General features: G+C 56.6%; 1 protein-coding gene across 4 annotated transcripts in view; it reads right to left on the bottom strand.

Moving 5' to 3' along the window:
• Window positions 1–16,812, bottom strand: part of ACTN4 (actinin alpha 4) — a 71,292-nt gene that overhangs the window by 22,321 nt on the left and 32,159 nt on the right. For all 4 annotated transcript variants that reach the window (XM_012774711.3, XM_012774710.3, XM_012774709.2 and 1 more), the window contains exons 2-4: window positions 4,848–4,962; window positions 4,541–4,660; window positions 858–944 (exon numbers count right to left, since the gene is read on the bottom strand). In XM_012774711.3, the coding sequence (XP_012630165.2) occupies window positions 858–944; window positions 4,541–4,660; window positions 4,848–4,962 (322 nt within the window). The remainder of the gene's footprint in view (window positions 1–857; window positions 945–4,540; window positions 4,661–4,847; window positions 4,963–16,812) is intronic.

Genomic DNA, 16,812 nt, shown 5'->3' with positions numbered 1-16,812 from the left:
ACAGTGAAAGTGGAAACAGCAGCCACTCCGGTTCTAGATATGGAAAGACCTCTGCCACTACTCCTGCTTAAGCCTCACGGCCGCGAGGAGACCAACTCAACCACAGCTGCCCCAGGAAGTGGCAGTGTCAGGACAGGCACTGTGCTGCTTGCCTGACCACCAAGCCTGTACCTTTAACCACCAGAACACAGTCACAGACGAGCCCTCGACAGCAGCCGGGGCCTCTTATGAACAAGGTGAAAAACACCAGCATGGACAGCTCAGGAGGCCCTTCTATGCCCAGGGACGGCTCATTGTCCTTGTCCTCACAGACTAGGAGTCCTACAAGGGCAGGGAACACGTCTGACCTGGCACCCATCCCCTCTACGTGCTGGCCAGGTGGCTTTGCTCATCTTGGGCTGCACGCAGGTGCCTGGAAGCAAGTCAGTCTGCTCCTGCGCGGCCTGAGCCGACCCAGCTGCATGGAGGCAGGAGTCCAAGGACGGGGACATCCAGTGGAAAGAGAACCAGGCCCTGGCCCAACTCCGCCACTAGTTTCTTGTGTGACTCAGTTTCCTGGACTGTGAAATGGGGCCAACCTTCCACGCCTGCTTCACGAGAGGGGCTGAGGGTCCGCTGAGAGAACAGAGGTGCTCTGGGCAGGTGCTAGAGCCCGGAGCGGGGAGGGCTGTGGGGGCGGGCCCCCTTCACCTGCCGCCCACTCACCGCTCCTGTAAATGGCCAGGCCCTGGGAGTGACCTCAAGGCAGCAGGGAAGAGGCCTGAAGCACAAAGCTAACACTCAGGAATTCTGATCTAACTCACACGACTTGAGAGGACCAGGGTGGGAAGCAAAGGCGGGTCTCGCCCAACTCTTACCTTCCACAGAGATGTCCTGGATGGCGAACCTGAGGATGATGGTCCAGATCATTCCCAGGGTCATCTTTGCGTTGCCGTCCACGATCTCTGCATGTGGGGGGGGGCGGAGGGAGAAGGCTGTTAACACGAGATGCCTCCTCTTTCCCTTCCGTCCCTTCTAGAGACCAGCTCTGAGTGATTTGCCGGCGGGACCACCCAGGCCTGTCCTCCTCCACCTCCTGGGGAGAGAATGTGCCTGAACATTCTCTGGGAAGCTCTGCTGTTCCCTGCCTGCTGCTGCTGAGGGCCTGCAGGCCTCTGTGCGTTGTTTCCTCCACCATGACCCCCCCCCCGCCCCCACCGCCCCAGCTCGTCGCCTCGACAGCTCCGCGTTTGGCCCTCTGTGGGCACCCGGGTGTGCTCAGGGCAGCGACGGCCGTCTCTAAGCTGCGGTCGGCCAGGGAAGGCGCACACACACTGCGCTGTCGTTTGTTGACCGTGCCGCCCCATCTCTCCCAGCGCCTGCTGCAGCTACCCCCGCTGTACCCCCAGCCCATCCTACACAGCAGCAAGGAGGTCGTCTTTAAAAGGCACTTTGGATTTGTGTCCGATGTCACAACGGCAGCGAAAGCAGTAACAGCCACCCCCATTCTGCACGTGGGAAGCCCTCTGCCACACTCCCTGCTCTAAGCTTCTGTCTGCCACAAAGTGCGCCCCATGCGCCTGCCCCACATGGCTGGTCCTCATCCTGAAGGCCTCTGCTGTGTGTCACCTCTCAAAAATGGCTTCCCAAGGAGCTCCCCCCGTCTGCCCAGGTCCTCTCTACCTGTCCCACGTCACCATTTGTGATCGCGGATCTGCTGGTTTGTTTACTTGTTTGCTGTCTGCCTTCAGGGGCAGGGCCGTTCTGATCACTGTGTCCCCGTGGCTGGGCAGGCCCTTGAGGGACACATGCTGCTGCTGCTGTGGTGTCAGAAAGGGGAAAGCAGGGGACACGGGCCAGACTGCTGGGCTGCGTGCTTTCTTAGCTAACCTAAAAGCAAACATTTGCTCGAACTTCTGGGAGCGAGAAAGAAGAGCAGGGACCACACGTTCTTCAGCAACTTAGAGAAAAACCACTTCCACAAGGCGAGGGGCGGCGTGGATCTGCCGCTGGACGGGACAAGTCAGCGCCTCGCCCTGCAGCCCCTCAAGCAGGGGTGCCTGGGGCAGTCCTCTAAATGCCTTCTGCTCCCGCATCTCGCAGGCTCAGGGACAGGGCGAGGTGGCTTCCGAAGAGGGAGGGGGCTCCACCGCCGCAGCCACTGGAGGGGAGGGGCTGGGCAAAGGGCGAGTTCCAAAGCTAACTGCAGAGCTGGAGAAGGCTGCGAGGGACCCTGCAGGAGACCCTGTCATGCCTTGGATGCACATGGAGTGGTCACCCAGAGGACGGGGCCTGCCTTCCCCAGGGACACCCCCAGAGGAAGGGGCTCTATTAGCCACAGTGGAGAGGCCCCCACAGCACAGTCACGGCCTGTGGCTGACGGCAGCCTTTGAACTTTGGGTTTTAGGATGAGGAAATACGCTCAGTCTGCTGCCCAGAGGCAAGGGAGGAACCCAGAGTCTGTGCTGGTCCTGCCCCAGGCAGGGGTCCTCAAACCCCCCTTTTTATTTATTTATTTATTATTTATTTATTTATTTATTATTTATTTATTTATTTATTTATTTGAGACAGAGTCTCACTCTGTTGCCTGGGCTAGAGTGCCATGGCATCAGCCTAGCTCACAGCAACCTCAGACTCCTGGGCTCAGGCGATCCTCCTGCCTCAGCCTCCCGAGTAGCTGGGACTACAGGCATGCGCCACCACGCCTGGCTAATTTTCTCTACATATTTTTAGTTGACCAATTAATTTCTTTCTATTTTTAGTAGAGACAGGATCTTGCTCTTGCTCAGGCTGGTCTTGAGCTCCTGACCTCGAGCGATCCTCCTGCCTCGGCCTCCCAGCCTCAAACTTTTTAAACAGGGGGCCAGTTCACTGTCCCTCCAGACGGCTGGAGAGTGCGGTGCACATTCCACACATGCGCACTGCGGGCCTGGGACGAGTCGGCTGCCAAGCAGGACAGGCAGCGGCGGCAAAAACACCCGGCCGGTCCTTGGGGGGCCACATGTGGCCCGCGGGCCGTAGTTTGAGGACCCCTGGCTCAGAGCCCCAGACCAGAAACTACGCAGGGCCCCCTGCCCTTTCCCAGCGTGGGGCGAAGGCAGCTCTTCCCCCAAAGCCAGGGAGACGAGCACAGTCTGGAGGGGAGGCCGCGGCTCCCACACCCAGCCGGCCGCAGGTGCGAGCTGCTCACGCAGGGCTTAGAGTTCCTGTGAGGAGAGGAGGAGGCGTCTCTCGTGACACATCCACCAGCTGCTTCTCTGACCCGCAGCTGTGCCTCGGCTCCTGTCCTTCCACGAGCCCCCGCGACTGCTAGAGCACGTGGAGGGACGGGAGACAGGGCAGGGGCGAGGGCTCTCAGGTGCTCTGAAGCCCAAGGAATGTCCCCACTAGGCGCCCTCCAGCTGTGTCCCAGGGCCTGGAGCTCACAGGGCTTGGAGTGGACCCATCTGGGCATGAACAGAGAACATTTTTAGACTGAGTTTTTCTCCAAATGAAAACTGATGACCGCCACAGGTCTCTCCTCTAACCCCTTCTGTATTTACAAACTAGCATGTGAGCAAAATAAATGCAGCTGTGAGAAGCAGAAGGCTGGAGTGGAGCCCAGAGGAAAGATCCATGCAAGGACAGAAAATCTCAGGGCCTGATTGAATTTTTGGGTTTTGCTTTTTCTTTTTTTTTTTAAACAAACACCAACCACCTCGACTGTGGCATGCAAGGCTTGGCACCTCTCCTCGGAGAGGTCCCGGGCTGGGGCAGAGCCTTGGAACCCAGCATGCACATTCCGGCCTGAAGTCTTGGCCACGCTCTCAGAGTCCTGTCATTAATGGCAATTAGTTTTCTTTGTTTTTCGAAAAGCTGGGACAACATGGACGTCAGGGTGTAGAAACCCTGTTCTGACTAATGAGCGGAACCTCGAGCCCAGATGCTGGGCTCGATCAGGCCTCGCCTCGTCTCCGAAAGCGCCTGGGAGCTCAACCCGGGGCCCCGCCGAGAGCCCGCCGCTCCAGTGCGAGGGCCTGGGGGTGGCAGATCGTGGTCCTAGGTGTCCACACAGAAGGATCCTGGGGTGGTCAGAGGACGAAGTCTGGCACTGACCTTTGGATTCGCACTCCCCGCCTCAGTGCCTGACACAGGGCCTCCGGCCCCCACCACGCACACACAGAGACAAGGCAGGGCATAACAGCGAGGGTGCTCCTGGCACGGAGACAGGCCACGTCACGTGTCTGTCCAACAGGCCCAGCACGAGGAGGACTAGTGAGGGCAACCAGGTGTCCGTCAAAGCCATTCCTCCCCCTATGGGGACAGCTTGGCCCCCAAGGTTGGCGTTGCACCTCCCAGATTTGGACTGCACCTGCCTGGATTCCTCTTTGGAGCTGGGGGGAGCCTGGGAGCCCAACATCATATCAAGGGCAGTCATTATGATCCCCCCTATGTACTGAGGCTTTAAGCACCCCAAGTGCTCTGCCACCGACGAAACTTCTGTTCAGAGTGCAGGTGTCGTGCCCCAGAGCCTGGAGGTCAGAAACCGAGCTAGGCGCTGGCTGCCTCATCTCCGACTCACCTTCCGCCCCGATGGAGACCAGCTTGACGCCTTTGCTGGCAATGAAGTCCAGCGCCTTGTTCACGTTGTTGATTTTGTGCACTCTCATCTTCCCCCGCTCCGGCTTAGGTAACCGCTCCCCTGAGATGCACGGAGAGAAAGGGGGGCAGGAGAAGCGTTAGAGCCCCCCCCTGCTCTCCCAAACCAGGCCTCTGCTCCCCGCTGGCCCGCCTAGCGGCTCCAGCTCCAGCCCCACCACCCTCGCGGCAACGGGGCGGCCGGGTGGGCGGCGTCTCTAGGGGCTGCACTGCGACAGTGAGAGCCTCACCTGAAATGACCTCGAGGAGAAGCATGAGCTTGAGCCCGTCTCGGAAGTCCTCGTCGATGTTCTCGATCTGCGTGCCCGCCTTGCGCAGGTGGGAGTTGCACCACGCCGTGAAGGTCTGCGGGGCGGAACAGGGCGTGAGAGCCGGCCGGGCTGTCGGGGCCACCACAGCGCGGGGCCGCCGCCCTGGCCTCTGGAGAACAGCGGTCACCTCGGACACAGGCCCTAGACCCACAGTTTCCCATCTTCAGTGACCCGGGCACGAAGACACAAGGAAACTGAGGCTCGGGGTGGTTAATGATCCGCGCACAATCACCTGGGCAGTGAATGGCAGGGCCTGGATTTGAACCCAAGTCAGCCAGCCTTGGCAGCGGTGCTCTTTCCACAACACCAAGCTGCCTCGAGGCGCCCAGTACGTGCATCCGACAAAGGTGCCTCTGCCGCGGCCTGCTCACTCGGTCACCCAAACCTGACTGTGCGCCAGGCCTGGAGCGTGGAAACGGGCAGGGCCCTGTGCTCACGGGCCGGAAGGCCCAGCGCGTCTCAGAGGGAGCGCTGGCTCGGACACGGGTCCCAGGTCTCTGTTTGTCTGTCCTGTTTTGTTGGGAGCGATTTGGTGGGAGGCAGGCACCCCGCCAGGTCAGGGCGCCGTGTCTGAGGAGGTTTCTGAGGATCAGCTGGAAGATGGAGGAGCCGGAAGGTAGGGAGGGTCCTGAACAAGAAGTCTACACCCCAAACCAGAACAGACCAAGGACGACGGCAGAACACCTGAGGACAGGGCAGTCAGCCCCCTGCGAGCTGGGGCATGTCCCTGTCGCCAGACCCACAGGAGCATCTCAGACGAGTTGACACCGCACGCCCAGACACCTTCCGGGGAAACCAGCCCACCTACCCTACCGCGGGAGTCTGGGAAAAGCCCCAGGTCTCTGCTTCTCACAGGAGCCTCTGTGCCCCGCAGCCCACCCTGCCCCCCGGATCTGCAGGGGCCGGTGTGGAAGCGGGCAGACCGCCAGGGACAGGCAAGAGCACATTCCACACCCACAGTGCGGGCTGAGGCCATGTGGGGGACAAGGGGCTTCCACAGAGCCTCTGGCCAAGCACCATGTGTTTTGACAACTGACATCAGTCCTGCTCATTCAGACAGAGACTTGACACAAGGCCCCTCCCAGACAAAGCAGCCGCCTAATTAATAAGCTGCACCACGGCGTGCACTCGGCTTAGGCAGCGAGACCACCCCCACCCTGCCTCTCCCCAGCAGCAGAAGTTCCTCTGCCTGGGAGACAGACACTCCTCCTGGTGGCATGATCCCGTTCCCCCAGCCAAGGATACGTCTGCCCTGCTTCTGAGTCGCCCTGTAGCCAGCACCTACCTACCCTCAAAACTCAGCCCAAGCAGGCGCCTCTAGCTTCCCCCACCCGGCTCTGCACAGACCGCACCCACCGCAGCGCCCGCTCTCTGGTCTCCAACAGTCGTGTTTCCTCTTCTGCCCCTGCCCCAGCTGTGGGCTCCTTGAGGGGAGGGGCCGCAAGCGGGTTCTCATTCGCCGTCCCAACCCTGTCTCCTGTGCTTCCCCTACACAACCGCGAATTCAGACAACCCAGGGCTGGACCGCTGGTTACACCACCAACGTGGCAAAGGTGCCCAGGCTTCCCAACTTCCTTCTCCTCCTCTGCAACTTGGCCATGAAGATACCACCTGAGCAACGGCCAGCGTGAGGGCTCGCGGCAGTAATGCCTGCAGAACGCGCGGCAGTGCGCGGTAAGTGGCAGCTCTCCAGAGGGCCCTGTGCCTCCCAGGGTCTCCTCCCTGCCTGCCCCAGGCTCAGGACTCCTGCCCCCCTCCTTCTGCAGAGCACGTTCTCTCGGCCCTGCCTGCCCTTGCCACCACATAGCCTGGGCATCTCTCTGGCGGCATCCTCCAGGCATTTTTTGTCTTATTGGATGTCGCACACACACAGCTCTCTCTCCTGCCACGCGTGAGCTCCGAGGCGGTCCGGGGTACGTCTCACCGGGCCTCTATAAGGCCCAGAGCACAGCCGGCCTCGACGGCAAGCGGCACGCGGGCCTGGAGCCCAGCAGCCCTGTAGGGCAGAGGGCAGGAGAAAGGAGTGGCCACAGAGGCTGGGGCCCTGCTCTCTCTGTGCCTAAAAGACGCTGTTGGGCAGTAAAGTGACCGAGTCACACCCCACAGCCCGAGGGTGCGAGAGGGCTGCCCCTCGAGGGCCGTCCCCCGGTGCTGTGGTGTTGCCGGAGCCCATCCAGGCACGTGGTTGCAGGGAGGGCCGTGTGTTTCTGAACGGCACCCCCACCACCTCGGCCTGCGTGGGTCGCTCTCCTCTGTGCCCGGAGGAGGCACAGACTGGGTGTGAATGAAGCCCCTCAGCTTATTTTTCTATGTTTCCAACCAAGTGACTTCACCTACTCAAGCCCGTCTCCTTCTCTGTAAGGTGGATTTGTCAGAACCTACCTCTTGCAGTTGCTCTAAGGATAAAACGGGGGTGGGGGGGTGGGGGGATGTATTTGAGCATCTGACACAGTGCTTGGCATGAGCAGGTGCCAGGTGGTGCACACACACGCATTCTGACTGGGCGCTCCTCCCCTTCTCTGCAAAGGCCCTCAGCCCACCCCCGAGGTTTGGAAGAAAGATGGGACTGCAGGAGACCCTCTGCAGACCGTCCCCTCCTCACCACGGGGAGGCTCTGAACAAACCTTGCCCCTCGGGCTCAGGCAGGCGGGGTCGCCGCGCTATGCACCCTCCATGTACACGGCCCTCCCTTGCTCATCTTCTCTGGACAGTAAACAAGAGCTCTGCCTTGGGGGCCGCTCAGACCTGGATTCAAATCTTGCCTCTGCCACTGCGGCAGTCTGCTGTAACCTTGGGCAAGCAACGAGCCTTGCTTTCCTGGTTGATGAATGGGGACCATAATCTCTCCTCTTAAGATGAAGATTAAACAAAATAATGCAAGTAAATCACTTAGCACTGTGCCTGGCAGATCTAAGCATTCAGTGTTATGCATATGTCAAAGGAAGGTCTATTTTTAAATAAATGGTAACTCTGCCACGCGCTGTCTTCTGACGGGAAGCAGCGTCCCAAGCAGGACACAGAGCAGGTGCTCGGGGAGGACACCCACTCGCCTGGCCTAGGGGGAGGAGGAACAACTCGCTCCTGAACTTGAACCTGACGCAGGCTCAGGAACCCCAGGGACGGCCTCTCACCCTCACTCCCTGCCTCGCTTGGTGCTTTCTCCTCCCGCAGGATGAGGGGCATACCTGACACCAGAGGCTCAGGGAGCCGCCCCGGGGAACAAGTCAACCACGGCCGGCTGCTTCTCCGGGCGGTGAGACCTGCGAGTAGGAGCTGGAGTTCAAACGGGACATTAAAGCTTCATCGCGTTTTCTTCTTGGTTACAAAAATAACACTCTGCTTATATGCTTCCTCTCCGTTGCGGGTTTAGACTAAGACGTGTGGGGTGGGTCGAGTGGAGAGGTGGTTTCCATAGATGGCGGCCTCATGCGCCCACCACCGTGCGGAATTCTCCACGTGCGCTACAGACCCTGGCCTGCACGGGTCCCGTCTGCTCCACAAGGGCCCAGGCCACACTCACTTCTCCAGCAAGCATCTGCTGAGCGTCAGGGAAGGACCAGGTCCCGTGCTGAATACACAGCAGTGAGCAAAAGCAGACACGAGCTGTGCTCCGTGGAGTGCCCCGTCCGATCTCATTAATCAAGTAATTACTCAACTACAGAAATAACACCCTTAGGAAAAGCGGTAATCACTGTCACTTCCATAGAGTCAACTGCGTACTAGGCACCGTTCCAGGCACTTTGTCATGTCCTAGCTTCTCTCCTCCTCACGATGATTCTGCGAGGCGGGTGCTATTACTGCCCCCATTTTACAGATGAGGAAACTGAGGGCCTAAGAGGCGAAGGACTTGCCTCCGTCAGTTACACACCTAGAAAGTTACAGAGCTGGACTGAAGCCAGGTAACTCGGGCTGCAGAGGCCGTGTGCTTAGGTATTATGCTGCACCTGTCCCCCTCCGCCATAACGGGAGCCGGTGAGTGTGTTCGGCATGGTGGGCGAGTGCCAACTGAGCGGTGGGGGCAGACGCCCGCAAACGTCCCCGAAGAGGCAATTCGCAAACTCTGAGCTGAAGGATGAGGAGTTAATGAGACAAAAATGAGGGGGGCTTTCTAGGGGTCAGGAACAGCGTGTGCAAAGGCCCTGCGGCAGAAGGGAGAAAGGGAGGGAGGGAGAGTGCAAGCCCCATGGGCCGGCCTCGTGGGGCCTTTCAAAGGCCACGCTGTCTCCTGCTACATGGGGCAAACGCTGGAGGGGGCACGGGTCAGCGTGCGACGGCCAGGAGAAAAGGAGGGTGAGGAGCCTCCCAGAGAAACGTCCTCCACGCAGGAGGGCGGCAGAGAAGCCATGTCAGAGACGCGACCAAAAATGCACACTCAAGGTTTCCATCTCATCGGGAGGAACGCGAGCTGCCGGCCCTGTGAGAGAGGAAGGAAAGGCAGAAACCCGGCCTTGCGGACGCGGCTCGTTTTCCAGGAGTAGCACCAACCCGGACAGGTGGAACGTGGCAGTGGCCGCGCCCCAGCGCCTCACCTGCGCGGCGCCCGATGCCTTCGCCTGCCGGGCGGATGTGGGCTGGGGACCTCTCCCGACCACTGGACGGGGAAGCAGCAAAACAGACATGTAATTTACACTCGGGGGGCAGGGGCACATCAAAGGTAACAATAAATGCTAGTTCTTACTATTTACATATTGGCGACTCTTTAAAACCTCCAGCCCCATGACCACATGAAATGGTGTCTTCTCTATGTGATGGATGAGGAAACTGAGGCAGGGAGAGGGTAAGTGACTTGCCTGACGTCACACAGCTAATAATAAACACAAACACGGAGCGGGCACTCTCTGAGTGGAGTGCGGGGTCCGGCAGAGTGAGGGGGGAGACGGCACAACCAAGGCAGGAAGGGCCCGGCTGCAGCCGAGTCCCCAGGCCGGAGGTGAGCTTGGAAAGCAAGGCAGGCAGGGTGGCGCCCCCCACACTCGCCTGCTTCTTAAAGGGCGGCCCGGGCAGGGTGAGGCAGGCAAAGGAGTGCCAAGAGCGGGCCTGCTGCTCCCTGTCCCTGGCCACCCTGCGAAGGGAGCTCACACCCAGCCCTTGACCTATCTAGGGAGGAAGGAAGGATGCGGACGCGTCTGTCTTTGAGAACACACGTGAGAAAACCGCAGAGAGGAGCCTTCAGAACGGCCCCTGCACACTGGCAGCCTGTTAAGAGAGTCCTCTGGTTGCTAAAATAGCACAGGGTGTGAGTTGGGGGAGGAGGAGGAGAACGAGGGGAAGGAGGAAGACGACAGACAAGCTTGTGGCTTCGTTTGGGGTCCACTGTCACCACTCCATGTGCCGAGGCCCACGGGGAACTGGACGGGGTGGGCTCAGGGAGTTGTTTCTGCTTTGTCACTGTGGGCTGCAGGGGGAAGGGACCCAGGATCACTGGCCATAAAGTCCTTCCTGTGTCACAGGGACTGGACCCCTCCCAGCTGCCAGGATGTGGGGCGGCCGGGTTGAATGAATGATGGATATTGTTCAGGAGGTGACCTAAGCAGGCAGGAATGTGGCGGCAGTGGGCTTTAATGAGCCATTCATCAATGACGCCCTCCCCCAACCCAAAGAGGTGAAACACTCTGCTCTGGGGCAGTCCCCAAGTAAGTGACAAGCATCGAGAAAACACAGGGCAACCCCGCGGCGCGCCAGTGGGCAGAGCGATGGGACACATGAGGACGGGAGAGGGTTCTGGTGGGATGGGGCGGCCCCAGCTGGAAAAACTTCCCTTCCCCTTTCTTCCTGACTTCCTGTTACAAAACATGGTCTTGGTGCCGAAGGGGGCGGTGTGGAGGGAAACGTCTGTTGGGAGCTGGAATTCCACTAAGCCCAGGATAAAAGGAGTCTCTTGTGAACTCAGTTTGGGCCTAGAAACAGGCCGACCGGCCCCCAGGTTGCGGCGGGTGCGCTTGCTCTGAGCAGCCCGGGACCTGGGCCAGGGCCGGGGCTCCTCTGTCCCTCCTGCCTGGCAGACGCTCACAGGTGGATTCTGTCCCCTGCGCCTGACAAGAGTTTAGGGAAGACTGATCACCGTCTCATGCTGTATCCTCTGCCTCCAGCTAGGGGCACCCACCCGCTCAGCAGGACAGCACGGGCCGGTGGGCTGGCCGAGGGACCAGGCGCGGGCGTTTCCCCCGGGGCTCAGGGCTGACTGCAGCTGGCCACGGCAGGCTCCCCCAGGCTACGCAGACGCCAGACAGCGCTCCCTGGAGTCCTGGGAGTTTTCAAACCTTTGAAATACCGTGTTGGGTTTGCTGTTCCGCGGGGGCCTCGGCTGCTTTGAGGGGCAGGGCGGCGTCCCACCTCCTGAATTCCCGCCTCGCCTGCTGCGGCCTCTGAGGCTGCCCATGGTTCCCGCTTCCAGGGATCCTTAGGACGGGTGTCCGGGACTTGGACACAGGGGAGGGACAGCTATTTATTCCTACGGTAGGCACCCACCCTTCTTATCACCCATCTGCCAGGCTACGCCTGGCCCCAGGGGGGCACCTTCTCAGTTCCTGAAAGCAGAGACCGCTCCCCCGGGCTTGCCGTCAACTATAAAGGCGCCTTCAGGGCCCGGCGGCTAAGCCACCTGGAATCTGGGTTACCAGCCGCCCAAGCAAGGCGGCAATCGCGCGGCAAGGGAGTTGGTGAGACTGTACATGTGAGCACTGTTTGGAAGATCCATGGCCTTCACCAGATCCTAAGAGAAAAACAAACCCAGGGACTAGGCCGAGAGAACAGAAGATGAACTGGTTGAGACGACACGGCCACAAACGAGATGGGTGCAGCAACGCGGAGGCAGAGCCCCGCCAGCGTGGGTGACCAGCACTGGAGCCACCGCAGAGCGAGGACACGAGGGGCTGCCCGGCAGCGCCCCCCAGCCAGGGGCAGAGCAGGCGAGCTGTGTGCGCCTGCCCCGTGATGACACAACCCGATTAGGAAGCAGCTACAGTCAAACATGGAATGCTTCTTATGTCCTCGCCCGAAGTTGCCTTATTCGGAGTTTTCTCAGCCTACACGAAAAAGCTCTTACTTCCCAGTTGGAGCAGAGGTATAAATACTGCGGAGCGGAGTAGTGAGCATTCCTAAGAACCTGCGTGGCCATCCAGAAGCCAGCGCCTCACCCCATGGCCCCGCTCTGAGAGGCACGAGAAAGCGTGCACGCTGCTGCCGCCACAGACCGACCCTGGAGCACTGTCCCTTCCTCATGAGACACGCTGGTCCTGAACGTCCTCACAGCTCTTTTTTTTTTTTTTTGAGACACAGTCTCACTGTGTTGCCCAGGCTAGAGTGAGTGCCAAGGCGTCAGCCTAGCTCACAGCAACCTCAAACTCCTGGGCTCAAGCAGTCCTCCTGCCTCAGCCTCCCCAGTAGCTGGGACTACAGGCATGCGCCACCATGCCCGGCTAATTTTTTCTATATATATTAGTTGGCCAATTAATTTCTTTCTATTTATAGTAGAGACGGGGTCTCGCTCTTGCTCAGGCTGGTTTCGAACTCCTGACCTCGAGCAATCCGCCCGCCTCGGCCTCCCAGAGTGCTAGGATTACAGGCGTGAGCCACCTCGCCCGGCCTCACAGCTCTTTCTTTACAGGGCTGGTTCCGTCTCATCACTCACGACTTCCCCCTCGACTGTCATCGTCCCGGGAGGCCTTCCCTGCCCCTGTCCCGAGTTCACAACCAGTCTCCCTCCCGAGTAGCTCCACGAGGGGAGGGCCGTTTGCTGTAGGGCCCCACTGCCTGGAAAGGTGCTTTGCACATAGTAGGTGCTCGATAAATCCAAGAATGAATGGAATAGGGACAGGGCTCCTCGTGTCCAGCTGTTTAGGTCTCCACGGTTTCTAAGCCCATTTTATACTAGACAGGGTCCCTACTTGATAAAACTGCTTGCTTTCAGAAGTTAACAAAAATAATCCTGGGGATGTAGACAAGCCAGGGGAGAAAACGGTCTGGGCTTGCCACTCCGTGGAAGAGCAGGGCCCTCGACAGCCTTCCGCTCCGGCCTCCGAGGCCCCTGGGCTTGCAGGGACCCCGGATCAAGCGGAGCTGGACCCAGACGTGGGCAGCAACGGGTGGCTAGAAAGAGGCAGGTTGAGGAGCTGACGAAGCCTCCAGAAAGCCTATCTGCCTGGAGAGGACAGCATGGCCCAGTGCTCCAGAGCAAGGGCTCTCAAGTGTAAACAGACAGGGGTTCAAATCCTAGCCTCGCCACTTATTAGGCGCGTGTGGCCTCAGAAAATGAACTTCACCTCTCTAAGCTTCAGCCTCCTCCTTTGTAAAATGAGGAAGAATACTCACTAGGATAACATAAAAACCACTACCCGCACAGCCTGGCAGGAAGTAAGTGATCAACTGATGTTCTATTCATTACTCTGTGGAAGGTGCCACTCCTTGGTATCAGCACTACGGTTGGTAAAGTCAGATCCTTCTAGGAGTCCCCACGTTGATGGCTGCACTCTCGTGGCTGACACAAAGTGGCTGTCCTCAAACCTCCCTTCCTTAGCATAGCTACCCAACTACCAAATGAGTAAAGGAATGTAATTATCAGATCTGCTCCTTCTTGCTTCCAGAGATCCTTCAAATCCAGTGGTTCTCAATCCTGGCTGTGCGTCAAAATTACTTGGAAGCTTTTCTCTCTCTCTCTGAAATAATATATATTATTAAGCTTTGAGGCAATTTGTTACACAGCAGTAGATAACTTATATAATTTAGTAGCAGAGTTGCTGGATCACAGATGTGTGTGTACTCTTTTAGAACACATAAACCATTCAAGGAATCAGTATTTTTTTTTATTGATATAATTCACATACCATAAAATTCACGCTTTTACATTCATAAAATTCAGTGAGTTTTTAGTATATTCGACACTGTGCAACTACCACCGCTAGTTTCAGAACGTCTCCATTAACCCCAAAACTGTTAGCAGTCATCCCCACATCCCCTTCCTGCCCAGCCTGCGGCAACCACTGGTCTACTCTCTCCACGGATCTGCCTATTCTGGACATTGCACACAAATGGAATCACACGGTATATGGTCTTTTGAGTCTGGCTTCTTTCACTTAGCATGTTTTCAAGTTTCATCCATGTTACAGCATATATTAATACTTCACTCCTTTATATGTCTGAATGATAAAGGACATATCCTTTTACTTTATCCATTTTATTCACTCATTCATTAGTTGTTAGCCATTTGAGTTGTTTCTACCTTTTGGCTATCATGAATAGTGCTGCCATAAATATTCATGCACAAGCTTTGTGTGGCTATATTTTCGACTGCCCTCGGATATATACACCTACGAGTGGAATTGCTGGATCAAATTGTAACTCTATGTTTAAAAAACTGAGGAACTGCCAGACTATTTTCTGAAGAGGCTGCACCATTTTACAGCCCCACCAGCAACGTAAGGGTCCTGATTGCTCCCATCTTTGCCAATACTTGTTATCATTTGACTTTTATTATAGCCATGTAGTAGGTGTGAAGTGGTACCTCACTGTGGTTTTGATTTGTCCTAATGATTAATGTTGTTGAGCATCTTCTCATGTGCTTATTAAGCATCTGTATATCTTCTCTGAAGAAATGTCTACTCAAATCTTTTGCCTATTTTTAACTGGCTTGTCTTTTTACTGTCGAGTTGTAAGAGTTCTTTATATATTCTGGACACTAAATCCTTACCAGATATATAATTTGTAACATGTCTTTTAATTTAATAGTGTCCTTTGAAGCAAAAAAATGTTCAGTTCTAGGCTGGGCATGGTGGCTCACACCTGTAATCCTAGCACTCTGGGAGGCCAAGGTGGGCGGATCGTTTGAGCTCAGGAGTTCAAGACCAGCCTGAGCAAGAGCAAGACCCCATCTCTACTAAAAAATAGAAAGAAATTAGCCGGAAAAAAACAAAACAAAACAAAACAAAAACCAGGCATGGTGACGCATGCCTGTAGTCCCAGCTACTTGGGAGGCTGAGGCAGGAGGATCGCTTGAGCCCAGGAGTTTGAGGTTGCTGTGAGCTAGGCTGACCCCATGGCACTCTAGCCTGGGTAACACAGTGACTCTATCTCAAAAAAAAAAAAAGTATTCAGTTTTGAAGAGGTCTAATTTCTCTATTTCTCTTTGGTTGCTTCTGTTTCTGCTGTCATATATAAAAAGCATTGCCTAATCCAAGGTCATGAAGATTTATACCTGTGTTTTCCTCTAAGAGTTTTAGCTTGTACATTTCGGTCTTTGATCCATTTGGAGTTGATTTTTGTATATGGTGTGAGGTAGGATCCACCTTCATTCTCTGCTGGTGGATATCCAGTTGTTCCTGCACTGTTTGTTGAACTGTCTTGTACCTTTGTTGCAAATCAATTGACAACAAACATACGGGACCTGGGAGCTTTTTAAAAATGCCTGAACTTCACCAAAGGCCAGATGAATCAAATTCCCTGGAGGTGAGTCCTGGACAATGACATTCTACAAAGACCGGGTGAGTCTAATAATGGAGTCAGGGTTGAGAAGCACCACTCTAATCTAACCCCCTCATTCCATAAAGGAGAGATCTGAAACCTAGGTAGAACCAGAGAGGCCTTGCCACTAGATTTGTTGGACCGGATCGGACCCTTGGAGTTAAAAGAAACCCCAGAGGAATGGAGGATAGTCAGCCCAGGGCTGGGAGAGGCCCCCAGTCTGAGCCTGTCTCTTTTCTCAAACAGACTTTTCCGGAGCCATCCCACACACAGAGAACCAACCCACCCACTCACCCAAAGCTACTCGGATGACATTCCACAGATCTGGGTCCTCACTAAGGGGCCTGCCCTCCTCACACGGAGTCTGCCTTCACAGGAAGACGTGGTCTGCACTGAAGGCAGTGCCCAGCCCTTCAAGCAGAGCTTCTCACCAGGAAGAGGAGATGGGTGAGGCCCACCTTGAAATAGCTACCTTTAACAGAGGAAACTTCCACTCCCAAAAGGCATTTTAAAATTAGGGCAGCGGCAGAGGCTGGGGCCTCGCCCTCCGCCTCCTCTGGCCCCAGCTGGCATTTTGCTGTGAAACGATCGGGCACACAGGGCCCTTCACCTGAGGAACAGGGAGTTTGAGCTACAAAAACCCCATTTACTTACAGCTAAGCTCGGGTTTCACGGTGGGGGTGGGGACTAAAGATCATCTGGTTTAAACTTTGATCCTTCAAAAAGATAGCCAAGTAAACCAATTCTGGCCTTGCGACTGTGTGGCTTGGAATCCTAACAGGTGTGTAAGAGGCCCAGTCTTTAGAATTAATGGTTTAGTTTGGACAAATGGACCCAGGGATTTGCTCACCCAGACAAGGGGCATCTGGTATTTGGGGAGAAGAGGTCGGAAGGGGCACTGATGAAATTGTGGTTGAGGCAAGTGCTAATCCTACACACCTCTGCCCTGGCTACAGATGCCCACCTCCACCCCCACCCCCACGCTCCCCAACAGATCTTTCCAGGTGCAGAGGGCCCTAGGAAAGGGGCGTCCGGAAGCAGAGCAAACACTCCCGCCATTTCTCACCCCATTCGCCTCCCTAGCAGGCAGCTCTTTTTTTTTTTTGCCGGTGTTCACATTATTCACAAACTGGGCCTTGCTGGCTGAAGGGTGAATGGCCCAGGAGTGATCCTTAACAGTGACAAGGGTTTTGCCTTTGACAATTAAAACTCCTTCTTGGTGATCTTTTTCCTTGTTTGCCGGGTGGCTCTGATTCAAGAGTCCACATGGCTTGGTCAGAGCCTTCTCCTACTACGGCAAAAGCAGAGAGTCTGGGGGTGAGTGACATGGTCTGGGGGTGGAGCCAGGTGAGTATGGAAATCTGTGATCCTGACTCACTGGGGGGGGAGGATACAGTAGCCCGGGGTACGTACAAGTGTCACAGACATG

This window comes from Microcebus murinus, chromosome 16 (genome assembly GCF_040939455.1).
Source record: "Microcebus murinus isolate Inina chromosome 16, M.murinus_Inina_mat1.0, whole genome shotgun sequence".
Lineage (NCBI taxonomy): Eukaryota > Metazoa > Chordata > Mammalia > Primates > Cheirogaleidae > Microcebus > Microcebus murinus.
Note: the sequence above shows the minus strand (reverse complement) of the source record. Positions and strands in the feature narration are given on the sequence as shown.